Source organism: Ananas comosus, linkage group 2, assembly GCF_001540865.1.
Source record: "Ananas comosus cultivar F153 linkage group 2, ASM154086v1, whole genome shotgun sequence".
In the NCBI taxonomy this organism is placed as follows: Eukaryota; Viridiplantae; Streptophyta; class Magnoliopsida; order Poales; family Bromeliaceae; genus Ananas; species Ananas comosus.
In genome coordinates, this window is record NC_033622.1 from 13,450,390 (window position 1) to 13,464,635 (window position 14,246).

Consider the following 14,246-nt stretch of genomic DNA (forward strand, 5'->3'; position numbering starts at 1 on the left):
TGCGGTTAGCTAGAAATTTTATTTAAATCTAACACACGCAGATAGAAAATCATTCTGAATACGGAGAACATAATTGTTGCATCCTTCTGCAGTAATTTTCTACGCGCACGAATGATCGATGAAATATTATGGTGCGCAAAAGTTTCACAGCGGAGGCCAGACTGTAATGGACGAACCGCGTCGGAGAGTACGACGAAGGTGGTGGAGGGGCGCGTGGGCGTGAAGTTCGGTCTTGGGATGGTTTGTTTTCAGACTCCGTACGGATGCTGTAGCCTGCAGGTAATGAAGGGCGCAACGCAGCGGCCACGACACTGTGACGTTGACTTCACCGACCCCGTTACACTGAACGGGTGTTGGAACGGAATCGTTCCGCGCCCGGCCACATCATAACAAAGCACACGTGTACACTTTCGGCCGCAATTTTCGCCAATCTTCCTGCGGGCCGCAACAAGACAAAACGGGCTGACAATATGGGCCCACCAATCTTTACCCCCTGGTCTCGTCACTCTTATGCTTTCGTAATGTCATCGTTCACTACCGCGCTTTATTCATTAAAAATATAAATCAGACATTAGCGCCAACGTAAAAAATTTTCTATGAAAAAAAAAAAGTTCAACCGAAAAAAAGATGTTTAAACGCGAGAATTATCTTCCACTAGGATGCCAACTGTCTGATTTTTACCATCGGCGACAGAGGGTTCGCAATAGACTTTCTAAATTTTTCCTTTTTTACTAATATTTTTAATAGATTGTTAATTAATTTCATACCACATCTTAAATTTTATACGTAAACAAATCAAAACTCTTCATGTTATTTATGTCGACTTATTTATAATTTATAAAGTAGTATTTTAGCTTTGGATATCCACAGCGATACTCCACGTCGTGCGGGGAGACTAAATTGCACCAAAGACATAGAACGCACAAGAGTCCAATCAGACTCGACGGTCACACACATTATACTTATTTAAAGCATGTTTAGGTGTTGGGACGAGTTATTCCGTAATTATTTTTGTATGGCACATATCAAAACACTTTTGTGACTATAGTTAAAATTTTGATTTAATTTGTCTGTTGCAAAAATCATATAATCTTGATTCATTAGAATTTTTACTTTATGTGAGAAAATAAGTGATCTCATGAGAAATACAGTAAAAAGATCATTATTTATAACTAACACATTTTCAAACCAGGTATCTAGGATACCAATTATCAAACTCTTAGCCAACTACACTTGATGAAGTCGGCATTAGGAATCTATTTGAGCCTTCTAATAATTTTCATATGACAACATCAGTAATTAATTAAGATTTCTTCATCCAGCAGTAGGCTAGGGAGACACTACATGACTCATTGTGATCCTCCACATATTATTCAGATGTGAAGCACAGTAGCTTCTTGGAAAGAAGCTAACAAGTTTGTATTGCCTTTAGAGGACATGCAAGGATCGAGGTCCAAAGCTCATGAACACATACTTTGTCATACCCTTAATAGAAGCAATAAGGCAACAACAAGGTAACATGCATGTTATAGAATTGATTGGTGGTATATATATAGCCTAGCTCACTGGAGCATGTATAGAGGAAATTAAGAGGCACATTTAATGGGATGAGACATGCACGTACCCCCTCCCCTATGATTTCCTCTTCTTGACTAGTTGGTGACTTAATGGAAGCTTTGTTGGAAGCTATCTAAGCTCTGTTTCCTTTTCCTCAGATAATATTTGCTTGCTATTAAAGTTTATTCAGAAACATATAATTAAAGTGTTTTCACTTTTGAGACTTAAAACTGATCTTATGTATCGTAATTGGGTAAAAATTTGATGGTTGATTTTCGAAATCTTAAGTTTGATAAGTTTAAAGCCTAGTAGCCCGAACTATCTTTCTCTTCCTCTCTTTCTCAAAAAAAAAAAAAAAAGAAAAAAAAGAGAAGAGATATTCAAAATTCTATTTTTTTTTTTTTTACTGTAATAGTAGCTAGAGATTTTTTGTTTATTGCAAAGTAAAAAAGATCACTCTATATACATAGAGAGAGAGAGAGAGAGAGAGAGAGAGAGAGAGAGTAGGCAATTAGAATGAAAGAGTAATTGCCAAGAAAAGTAAATAATTAAGATCCTTATAAGTGTGATTAACAATATATCAGAGAGGAGCACTGGGAGTCAACACAACACCTCAATGTTCACGCTTACAAATTGTTTGATGAAATGTCCTCCAATGAGAAGTGTCGGGTAGTTGGGTAACTACCGTGTTGGACAAAGTCAAGTCAAAAGTAAGACCAATTTAATTTACGGTGCATTAAATAAGCCAATATTAATTGCTTCCGTAGTCTATCTACAATAGCACTACTATTAATTTTGGAGAGAGAATTTCTTTACCGGTTACTAGAAGGATCGATACAGATTTGTTTGATTTGGTAGTAGTGGAAAAAGATAATTTTGATTTTGCCTAAAATTTTAAAATCTAATTTTATTTATAGGTAGAAATATTTAGTCTTACCCAATGGATCGATAATCCTAGCATATTAAACCTTCGGAGCCGTTAAACTTATTTTTTCTAGTATCAAACGAGGCACGTCGCATATTTACTCTCTGTAATATATATAGATACTGGGGCCGTACCTAGCGCAGTTGAGTACAAATTTCATAAGTCATAAATCTGAAATCTAACTTCTTCATATTCCTAGATGAGTTTATTTCTAACAAAATAAATAAAAAAAATAGCATGCTACTTTTCTCTCTCTCTCTCTCTAAAAAAAAAAAAAAAAAGAGTAAGATCGATTAGCACTTTGGAGAGAAAGATGTGGATTTCTGACGCGACCTAATTTGAGTAGTGTGAATTATTTATCCCTTAAATTAGGTTGTAAATTTCTCGCACATTAAGTTACCTAACTCCCGCAAGATTGGGATGTTAAAGATGAAGACCAAATTCATTTAACTAAATGGAAAGATAGCGTAACGATGTAAGGTGATAGAGTGAAATATGAGAATTAATGTAGGTAATGATCCATTGCTATACCCCTCTACTCGTAATATTTTTTCAAAAAAGGTTAAACTCCTTTCTAATACAGCATGATCTAAGTATGCATAAGTTTTGGTTCATTATGAACACAAGAGCAAATTGTACTATATAGTTTCATTCCCCTCTAAATTAGAGATATTCCTTGTACATATAATTCTATACATAATTTGCTTTTCTCTCGTGTACATTAATTATTGTAGTATCTAGAGAAAATTTTCGATGGATTCTCAATGAATGGGTTGTATCTGAGAACAAATCTAAAATTTTCATTCTGTTCATCTCTCGCCTAGAATTGCACCAAATCCTATCTCGAATTCATCCGAATTCCGAAGCAATTGCACCAAAAACTCGAGTTCCTTTTAAAATTAGAGGACCTCTCTGAATTTGCTTCTGTTGCTTTCCATTATTCTATAAATTTCCCAAAACCTTTAATTACTTTTTTGTCAAGTTCAACTAACCAAATTTTCTGAGTTAGAACCTTTCCTAGAGCACACTAGCTAGCATATACGACCATATATTCCATTATTCAATGAGAATATAAATATGCTAGAAGAATATTTTTTAAATTCTGACGCTGTGGTTTCGAAACGCTCAGTGTACGTACGTCCAAAACTAGTTATGTATGGAACCATGGCCGCACGTAGTTTTTGAACTCATCGAATTGTTCTTTCCACTACTGCAGAAGAATAGCATCATTATTTTGCTTATTCTTTTTCTAAAGAGAAGATGAATAGCATGCAATATCCTTCGTTTGTTACTGTACAATTCTTTCTAGAAGTATAACTGATCACTAAAAAAAAAGTTTATGCAGTAGACTAGGAATAAAAGCAGATTATGCCCATCACATAGAAGAATCTTAAAAATTAAATTTGACAAGACAAAGTGCCATTTTTAATCTTTAGAGGGGTAGTAAGATATATATCATTTTTTGAGATGTATAGATAGCATAGCTCCTTTTAGCTAGAAATTTATATTTGTACATGCTAAAAGGAGGATGTAGATTTTACATACCTCATCGTGAAGTTCATAAAATTCAATAGATTCTTAGCATTGAGGAAAAAAAAAAAAAAAAAAAAGACAAAATAAGGAGTCATTCATATCCCTTGAATGAGGGAGTGTTTAGAAAATTTTACATGTACTTACATTTCCTACTCGTATAGAGTTTACAAAATTCACTAAATTTTTAGTTTAAAAAATAAATTAAAAAGAATAACTTTGACAAGATATGAAATTATTGAGATTGGAAGGAGTGTAAGACATACATTTTGTTTTGAAATGCATAGGTGGCAAAGCTCTTTTCAATAATGACAGCTTGAGTACAGATCTACATCAAAACAATCAATATTGATTGATCAAGAAGCTAGAGAACATGCCCCCTAAACCCGTACTTATACATCACATTTTGAGTTGCTATCAATGAGATGTCATATGATTTTTTCATTTACCCTAGTAAAATACTAATTTTTTATAAAGCAATGCGCGCCCCTGCCTGTTCATATATACTGTAGGTGTAAATCTTACACTCTAGTCCGTCCATGACTATTATCTCTTGCCTCATCTTTTTTTTTTGATAAAAAGTTTAAATAAACTTAGCCGGAAATAAACTTTTTTTTTGGTAAAAAGTTTAAACTCTAGCATGCTAACTGCTTCGTTATTATAAATAAACTTAGCTGAAAATGTGAATCAATTAGAATTCGAACTTAGATCTCGAGTACCAACCATCAAGCTTTTTGCCGCTCTAGAGACGGTTGGTTTTACAGGTGTAAAATTTAAATTTAATTTGTATGGAGTGTAAGGATAGCCTTTTTTATTATTGTTATTATATCGCATGCCATAAATTAAGAGACTAGGTCGTATCATTGCACCATACACTGGTGAAAATCACTAGTGAGCAATAATACCTTCAGCGTGTTGTCGCCATAAGGAGCTAATCCATAATTTGTATGTTGCAGTTCAGCGAAAGGGAACAGTGATGGATCACATAAGACTTCACGAAAAAGTCATTGTGCATCAAATTTATTAAATCTGATAAAATTCATTAGCTTCTTAAGTGATAGCACTCTCCTCTTCGAATTAAAAGTGTGGTGATGCAAACGTTACTGATTTAACGATAAATATGTTTATTGATCAGTTTAGTTACTAGTTGCTAAACATAACACTAATGCTCACTCTTAACCCTACTCCTAGCTCCGAACCCCAAATTAGTCGACTCATTTATGACCGTAAAATATTGGAATTAAAAAGCTATATTTCAAATTACTTATATCATGTAGTACAGAATAATAAAAATATAATTAAAATAACGTTATAAATTTAATTAAAATATATGTAATTAAATATTATTATTTTATTATAGAATAATTATCACAGGGAAAACTTCCTCCGCATGCTGTGTGTGGTCCACGGCACGAGAGAACCTTCTCCGCGGGGCCCACACCCTCACCGTGGTTGACTGGTCAACGGGATTTTCCCTGGGTCGGGTCAACCACATCGCTGTTCGGTCCAAGTCACACTAACGCACGGGTTCGAATCTTCTTTCATGGACCTGGGCGCGTCAGGGTACGGGTCTCATTTTCATCACAGCTTACGTTTAGCTTACCACATAACACTAGCTTCTAGAAACGGCTTATTAAATTCCATCGATTAATTTACTTAATTGATTGATTAGAAGGAAATTAAACCACAAACCTCGCTGTACCTTTCAACGCTGCATAAGTTGACGAATGGCTTCGATCTTAAAATAATTCAGCTCACAATTCGGGGTCCAACTGTTCTATTCTGCACCCATACTATATGACACATACATATATAACATTGGTGGGACATCAATCCATTAATTGTTTTTAAATTTGCAAAACATGTACGTGTCTATTCTAAAACCCCATGAAAGAGAAAACTTGAAGGCCTAATAAGCCTGGAACATAATTTTGAACGCTGCTGCTGCTGTTGCTTTCGCCACTGATTGAGACACCATTAAAAGGTTTTATTAAATTTTTCTAAGAACTTCTTAACCGTAAAAACATAAGCCCCATAATAAGACTCTTAACTTTTTAGGCTTAGAATTTCATTTTAGTTTTTCGAGACATGGCTAAACATCTGAATTTTTCAAAGAGAGATGCTATGATAAATTGACCAAAACTATATACGTGACTAGTATTCACACAATAGCGTTATCAATAACAATTAATGACCACTCTGGTAGTCTGTGTGTACACACACATAGAGATGTCAACGGATCGGATTCGGGGCGGATTTTTAAAAACCCGACTCGAAACCCGAGACCCGAACCCGAATCGGAACCCGACGGATTTTAAAAATCCATATCCAAACCCGAACCCGACCAAAAATCCGAAATCCGAACCCGAACCCGAACCCGAACCCGAAACAAATATTTTTTTTTTCAATATTTCCAAATATATTATATTAAATCTAAATTTTTAAAATACAAATTCAAATATAACATCAAATTTTTATATATATATTATATATAATACAAAATAAATTCGGATTCAGATCGGGTTCGGGTTCGAATTGGATACAATCAAAATCCATATCCGAATCTATATCCGTCGGGTTTCTATTTTTGATATCCATATCCGAATCCACATTCATATCCATCGAATATATCCGTTTTATTCGGATTCAAATTCGAATTCAAATAAAATTTCGGATATTCATATCCATTGACATCCCTGCACACACACAAAAAGGTGCAGGTAATTAACATACATTTCATTTGGAGCAATGGTCTATGGGTATGTAGCTTTGATGGGAATCCTCTGATCTAAATCTAGTGGACATGATAATGGGACAGGAGAAGAGACAACCCCCCATCTGCTTGTCAGTCTGGTTGCAGACATTATGCCCACTTGACTTTAGTTGGTGGGCTGCTTTTGGTTGCACCAAACCATCTCTCATCTCTTTATCTCTCGATCTCTCTATCTCTCTACTATCTCTCACCATGGTGCATACAAGTCACACCCCAAGAAAATGAAAAATAAATAAACAAACAAAATAAAACTAATTTTCCAGAGAAACTGTTTCCTGCACAAGGCGCATTTATGCAACCGTGCACCGCACTGTTGTTCAGTGGTACGTGTCTCGTTATTTACATTAATTGCTATTTAATTTGTAACTACAAAATACTACATTGATAATAATTGCAATGAAAAAAAAAGATACAGGACTCATGGAAGTGCAAACTGTGCAGTGTCCAGATGCATGGGTACGACGGTGCGGGCGTTAGTTTCTGCATTTGTAGATTCCTAATATAAAACGTTTTAATCATGAATTTTATATGGGTAATGTCCGAAACACTACTAGATGATTTTTATCAATATACATACATCAACATTATTATTGGGAACTGAAGTAGTTAGTACTCTACTTTCCCACTCCGCAAGTGAAAATGTCACTTTTTGTGAAGAGAAAAGCTTTCAATCTTTTTGGATTTGGCTCGGAATTATAGGTACTCAATTATGTAAATAATAATAATGATAATAATACTAATAATAATAATAAGAGTAGGGGAGGCCCCAGGCCTTTCTCTTTTGTGTAGCTACTCCTAAGCAGTCTCCTTCACATGACCCCGAGAGGGAAGGGAAATTAAAGTCATGATGGCTAGAGAACGGATTATTCCATTTCCCTACCACAGGTGATCATGATTCTAATTTTTCCCCAATAAAAAGAGTCACATGAGACACATAAAGGGGCCAATTATTCACTAAAATCTTATACCCAATAACCCTACCCTTGTAGAACCAATCAAATTTGAAAAATTACCAGGCTTTCTTTTAAAAGAAAAGCAAAACCTTTTTACCATCTTTTGCTCACTATCCTACGTACAAACCTATTGGTAATGATATACAAGATCATTCTAAAAAGCAGGAACTTAGAAGGGAGAGAAAGTGTGCAAATACCAAAAAGAATCGTATATTATTAATCAAATCTCTTTTTGTACATAAATAAAGCAATCTCTCTCTCTCTCTTCTCTCTTTTTTATTGGTTTGGTTGTGATTTAAGTAAGTTTAAGTGCCCATTGAAAAAAATTTTTGCTAAAATATTATTTGAACGTAGCTATCTAAAAGTATTATAATATTACATAACTATCTACCCTAGAAGCTAATTTCAGCCTTTTCATTTGGATTTTTTTTCTTACAAAAATTTATTCAGTTTTACTGTTTTTCGAAATAGGAAAAAAAAAATTAAAATGCCATCGAGCTATGTAAAAAAAGGCCATAATTAACACTCATTGTAACAAACCTTAATTAGATTTGTTGAATGAGTTGTGTGATGATCCAAAGGGCAAGATTGCTGCCACATGCAAGCATTTGTATCACACGCTGCTAATCCCAGGGTCCTTATTGCACCTCATTTTATTTATCATTCTTTGCTGAAAAAAGTGTATCAAAAGCACAAGATATTTTCCTTTATTTTATACCTTGTTCTGAAGATATGGGTTCTTCTACTTTTGTATGTTATAGGGTTTAGTGCATTCTAGGGAAACATTCATGTGGAGCAGTTAGAAGCCACGAAGAAGGGGTTTTCCCTTCGTGGGGTCTTGCGCTTTTTATATCATCTTCTACGGCCGGGGGAAGCAGCAGCAGCAGCAGCAGCAGAAGCAGCTGCAGAAGCAGCAGCTATATATTCATTCCAGTTCCAAAATTTAAAGCTTTTTGGCGGCTATCGATCCCCCAAATCTCGCCACCAATCACTCCCCCTCACAATGAGCCAAAGGAATAAAAATTATTAATAAATGAAGCATTAAAAGAGAATCACATGAAACTAACAAATCGATCCCACCTTACCTATTGACTCACTACTAGTACACCACCACCACCACCACCACCAAACTATTCGTGAATCTAGATCACACCCTCCCTCTCTCTCTCTCTCTCTCTCTCTCTCTCTCTCTCATCAACCATATATTGCATGGTTCATAAATTCTATGCAGAATTAAGAGTACAAAAAATTTCTGCACACTAATAATTTAACACCGTCCATTCAAAATATAGAGCGCAACTCAACTGTTGACGGTGATCTTATAGCCGGCCTAGCGAGTGATCGAGATGCGCATGATATTGACCTGATCTGATCTGATCAGCGGACAAAATTTTTTTGCACACTGGTCCGAACGCAATACAAAATATTGGCACATGAAAACAAAGCAATGGGACGCACTGAATACGAAGACAAAGACACGAGGACTGTTATCGAAATTTGTCTTAGATTGTATAGTAGTAAGAAGAGTCACGAAGAGAAGAAACCATATATATATATGTACGTCCAAATAGAAAGAAGAGCAGAAGAGTATGAAAGTATAACACTAACTGCTAGTCAACGACGTCGTGTATCCTTCTCTTCCATGATCTTCTTCCTCCTCTACAGCCGCTAATCTAACTAATCTCCTAATGATCACGACGAGACGAACAAATCCAAGAATCCACCGTACCTTCGCCTATCGTCGTCGTCGTCGTCGTCGTCGTCGCCGCCGCCGCCGCCGCCGCCGACCCCGCCGCGGCATTCTCAGACCCCTTCTCTGCATTGAACTGATCCGGCGCCGACGACCCCGCCGCCGAGGAGTAGTTCACCTTGCAGCTGCTTCCCCTCTGCTGCGGCGCCGACCCGGCGGCGTAATTTGGACCGGCGGGTCTCGATTGGCTTGCGGCGTTCCCTCCGGCCCAACCGGATAAGTCCTCGGACCCAATTAGCCCCGGAGGAAGCCCCACGTCGCCCGAGCCGTACTGGGTCGACGAGACCGTGAAATGAGGCGGCCTCGTGGAGAAGGTGAGCATGTTGGGCATGGCGTAGTTGGAAGGAGGCTGGGATTGGAGGAGAGATTGGAAGCTGAGAATGGGGTGCTGGGTATTGAGAAGAGAGTGCTGAGGAGAAGGTAGTTGGTAGTTAGTATTCGTTGGAGTAGTTAAATTACTACTACCGCTACTACTACTACAAGTAGTTAAAGTAGCTGTTATGGGGCTGGTATTAATAGCAGTCGAAGTAGAGGCGGTGGCGGTGGTGGTGGCCGCGGTATTAGCGGAAGTGGGACAAGAGGGAGAGGGCAAGGGGAGGAAAGGTTGGAGCTTTTGGGCGAAGGGGCGGAGGAGGTACGGGGGCTGCTGCGGCTGCGCGGCGGGGTCGGCGGCGGCGGCCGCGGAGGAGGAGGATGCGCCGCCGCCGCTGAAGAGGTGGCCGCCGAAGCGCGCGGAGGAGCGGTACTGGAGGGTGGTCGCTGCCGCCGCCGCCGCGGCGAAGGGCGGGGAGGGGATGCCGGTGAACTCCTGCACCATGGCGCGGAAGTTGGTGGTGTCGGTGGTCAGCACCGTCGTGGGCGCGCGCCGCGACGCGCGCGTGCGCTTCCGCGAGCTCCGCTGCTGCCCGGGCCCCGCCGGCGCGCTCGCCCCGGACGCCGCGGCGGCCGAAGCGGGAGCAGCGGGTCCGTGAGAGGAGGAGAGGAAGGGGCGAGAGGGGTTAGGGTTTGTTGGGGGGGGGGGCGGCGCGGGGGCGGGGGCGGGGGCGAGAAGGGAGGAGAAGGGAGGAGGGAAGTAGTATGGAGAAGGAGTCGACAGGGTGGGATGAGGCCGGGCCTCGGTGGAACAAGGCGGAGAGAGCATCGGGGCGAGAGTCGAGCTGCGTCCGTCGCCGGCCCCGCGCCGCGCGCATAGAAATTGAACTCCCGCTCGGGCGAGTCCATGGCTTGTGCGAAAAAAGAGAGCGAGACGAGAGAGAGAGAGCGAGAGCAGAGAGAGAAGAGAGGTGGAATTTCATGTAATAAATTAATTAATTTAATTAACTAATAATTATTAATTAATTAATTGACTTAAGCGAGGAGAAAGGGAAATGGGGAGATCATACTAGAAGATTGGAGAGTAATACGAGGGAGTGGAAATAAGCAGGAAAGATGAGAGTGTTTGTTTGTAGGGAGCGTGGATTTTATTATGGCACATGGGGGGGGAGAAGGAGGAAAACTTTATGAAGAGAGTGGGGTAGTTTTAATTTCGCTACTGGGAACAAAGAGGAGAAAGATCTAATAATAAGGGATGGAGAAGAAGTGGGAGATGGAGAAGGGCGAGGAACAAAATAAACAAAGGTGCTTCTTTCGACTTCTGATGAAAGAGAGTGAAAGAGAAACGGAGGCGGCTTCGACTCACGTTCCAATTACAGGATCCTCCAGATATCGCATTGGTGTTGGCCCACCTACTATTTTATTGCCGCGCGCCTGCTGCCTCCTATTTCTATCTACCATATATTGCTTCATCGCCCCTCTAAATTATTGTATATTATATATATATATATATATATATATATATATATATATATATATATATGTTATTTCATCTTTAAAAATTATTTATTTAGATATACATTTTTTTTTCAAATCCAAAGGTTTAAACAATAAGACAAGAAAAGGTAAAAAAAAAAAAAAAATCTAGTTATAGAGATATTAGGGTGTAATATTTATCCCTATAGCATATAGGTGTACATGTAGCATTGCTTTAGAATTTTTGTTCAGTGAGTTATTATTATCTTTTTTTGTTCCATAAAATAATAAATTAAGAAAAGATGTACATACACCTCAACTGTGGGCTTCCCAACTTTTATTTATTTTGTTTGGACTAACATTACTTTTTAGGTTTTATTTACTCTATTTTAAATATTTTGGTTAATTGCATTAGGAATTTGCTTTTATTTAATAATAAATTTCACATTTCTGAAACATAATAAGTATCACAGTTTATATAGAACTTGTTAATTTAACAAAACCTTTGATTTTATTATTTGAAAATTCTAAGTTAAAATTAATAAAGAGAATAAAGGGTGATGATGCATCAATAAAAGGAAAAAAAAATATTCAGAAGCCTATTTGTAAGTAGTCATATTATGAGATAAAATTTAACGGATAAAAATAATACACAAATTTATCGATTTATGCGGGACGAGCGATAATTCTTCTTTAGAGTTGAAAAGATTGTATTGAATCACAGTCAGTCAAAATAAAAAAAAGAGAAAATATTATTCAGCATTCATTGCATCCGCACATTTATGAACCGATTATCCTCTCACCTTTTTATTCCCCGTTATAATACATATTATTATAAATTTGATATTAAATTAATTAGGTTAAAAATTTGAGCTAGAGCACAGGTGATCGATGACCCAATGGGTAGCAATAGCATGTACTAATGCACGGAGTTCACGCAATAATTTCTCCATAGGGAGCCAAAGGGGGCTATAATTGGAAAGCGAGGAGTAATTGTAGATGAGTAGTACGTGTGAAAGAGGCTGTGAAAAGTGTTAATAAGTCGCAAGAGTATGGGATTAAAATAACCCACCCAAAAAGAAAAAAGAAAAAGAAAAAAAGAAGACGTGTAGAAGTGTAGAGGGCAAATATATGTTCCAGAAGAAAGCTAATGTGTAGCACCCTATAATTTTATCTCGATCCTCTAATATTTTGGTTTCTAAACATTAAATTATTATAATTTTTAACTTAAAATTTTTAAATTACTAATTTCATAATTTAATTTAGTTAATTAAATATTAACGTATTTCTGATATAAAAATAATATGATATTTTTAATTATTATGGAATTATAAATTATAATACTGCTATATTTTTTTTATCAGCTAAATTGCAATTGTATGGCTTAATTATAACAATTTTAAAAATTTAAATTAAAAATTATAATAAATTAAAATTTGAGAACTAAAATATCACGTGTCTAATAGTTTAAGGACCAAAAGTGTAGGTTTTCTTTTATGAGTGCAAAATCGTAAATGAAAAAAATAGAAAGGGTTAGTAGTGCAAGTTATTATCCTATTATAATTTTCTTTTTCGTTAAGTTGACCTTCTCATTACCACAACCAGTAGTAGCTATCCCATGGAGAAGTAGACGTAATGGGTTATTGTTGGAGCTTAAACCAGTTTTAACAATGTTACTTAACATGGGTTGGAAATTTGTTTAATTGATATGACCGAATTATATTAAGTTAAGTACATTTAGCTACCGCTGTTTAATATTGAAAGCGGAAGAAAAAAAGTTAAGATAGGGTACAACTACTATTCTTTTAAGAGGACGGGGGCTTTCATCTTTTCGAGTCGCTTTAAATGATAGAAATTTCGAATTGATAATCAAACCGTTAAAATTGATTTAAAATATTTACAATATTTAGAAATTAAATTTTATAAATTTTAAAATCCGTTATCAAATTTATTAAAGAGCTAAGAAATGAACAATCAAAATCGAATAATCTTATAAAATAGATGTTAGATCTTTTCAATTCATGATCAGAATTAATTATCAAACGTTATCTAAATAGCATAAAGAATTTTCTATAAAAAATATAAACTATATATATAAAGAGAGATATTTCTATATTTTTAGATAAAATTATAAATTTACATTGGAATTGAACCGTTATGGTATACAAAATGTGGTAAATTTTTTTAAAATAAATAAAATATTTTTTTTATCATATTTTCTAGGGAAAACTTCAAAACCCCCCCTGTGGTTTCACACTTTTTCATTTTAGTACTCTGTGGTTTGAAGTGTATCAAGTTAGTACCCTGTGGTTTCTCACTTTATCACTTTAGTACCCTGTGGTTTAAAATGTATCAAGCTAGTACCCTGTGGTTTTGCACTTTATCACTTTAGTACCCTGTGGTTTCACACTTTATCACTTTAGTACCTTGTGATTTAAAAAACTATAGGGTACTAACTTGATACAAAATTAAAACCACAGGGTACTAAAGTGATAAAGTGCAAAACCACAGGGTACTAACTTGATACACTTTAAACCACAGGGTACTTAAGTGATAAAGTGAGAAACCACGGGGTACTAACTTGATACATTTTAAACCACAGGGTATTAAAGTGAAAAAAATTGAAACCACGAGGGGGGTTTTTGAAGTTTTCCCATTTTCTTAAAAAATATTAATTATCTGCTCGTTAGCTGAGCGGGGCATTTGTATAAGTACTATTTACGAAAAACTTAAAATAATAATAATAATAATAATAATAATAATAATAATTTTTTATTATTATTATAGAATAACTTTTCTAATAGTAGAAGTAGCAGCGCCCACGATATTAGATTTTTTTTTACTAAGAGCTCGCTTGATTGGCGTAATTATAAATACGGTGCAGTTGAAGATACATATAGTTAAAAATATAGTAATTATAATTATATTTTTTTTATTTGGTTGGATACAGTAGATAGCACTGTAGGTTGG

The 14,246-nt window shown here is 36.5% G+C and overlaps 1 protein-coding gene across 1 annotated transcript; it reads right to left on the minus strand.

Moving 5' to 3' along the window:
- Nucleotides 9,097–10,629, minus strand: LOC109727939 (mucin-5AC-like). The gene has a single exon (XM_020258174.1). The coding sequence runs from the start codon at nt 10,627–10,629 to the stop codon at nt 9,424–9,426; it is 1,206 nt and encodes a 401-aa protein (XP_020113763.1). The 3' UTR covers nt 9,097–9,423.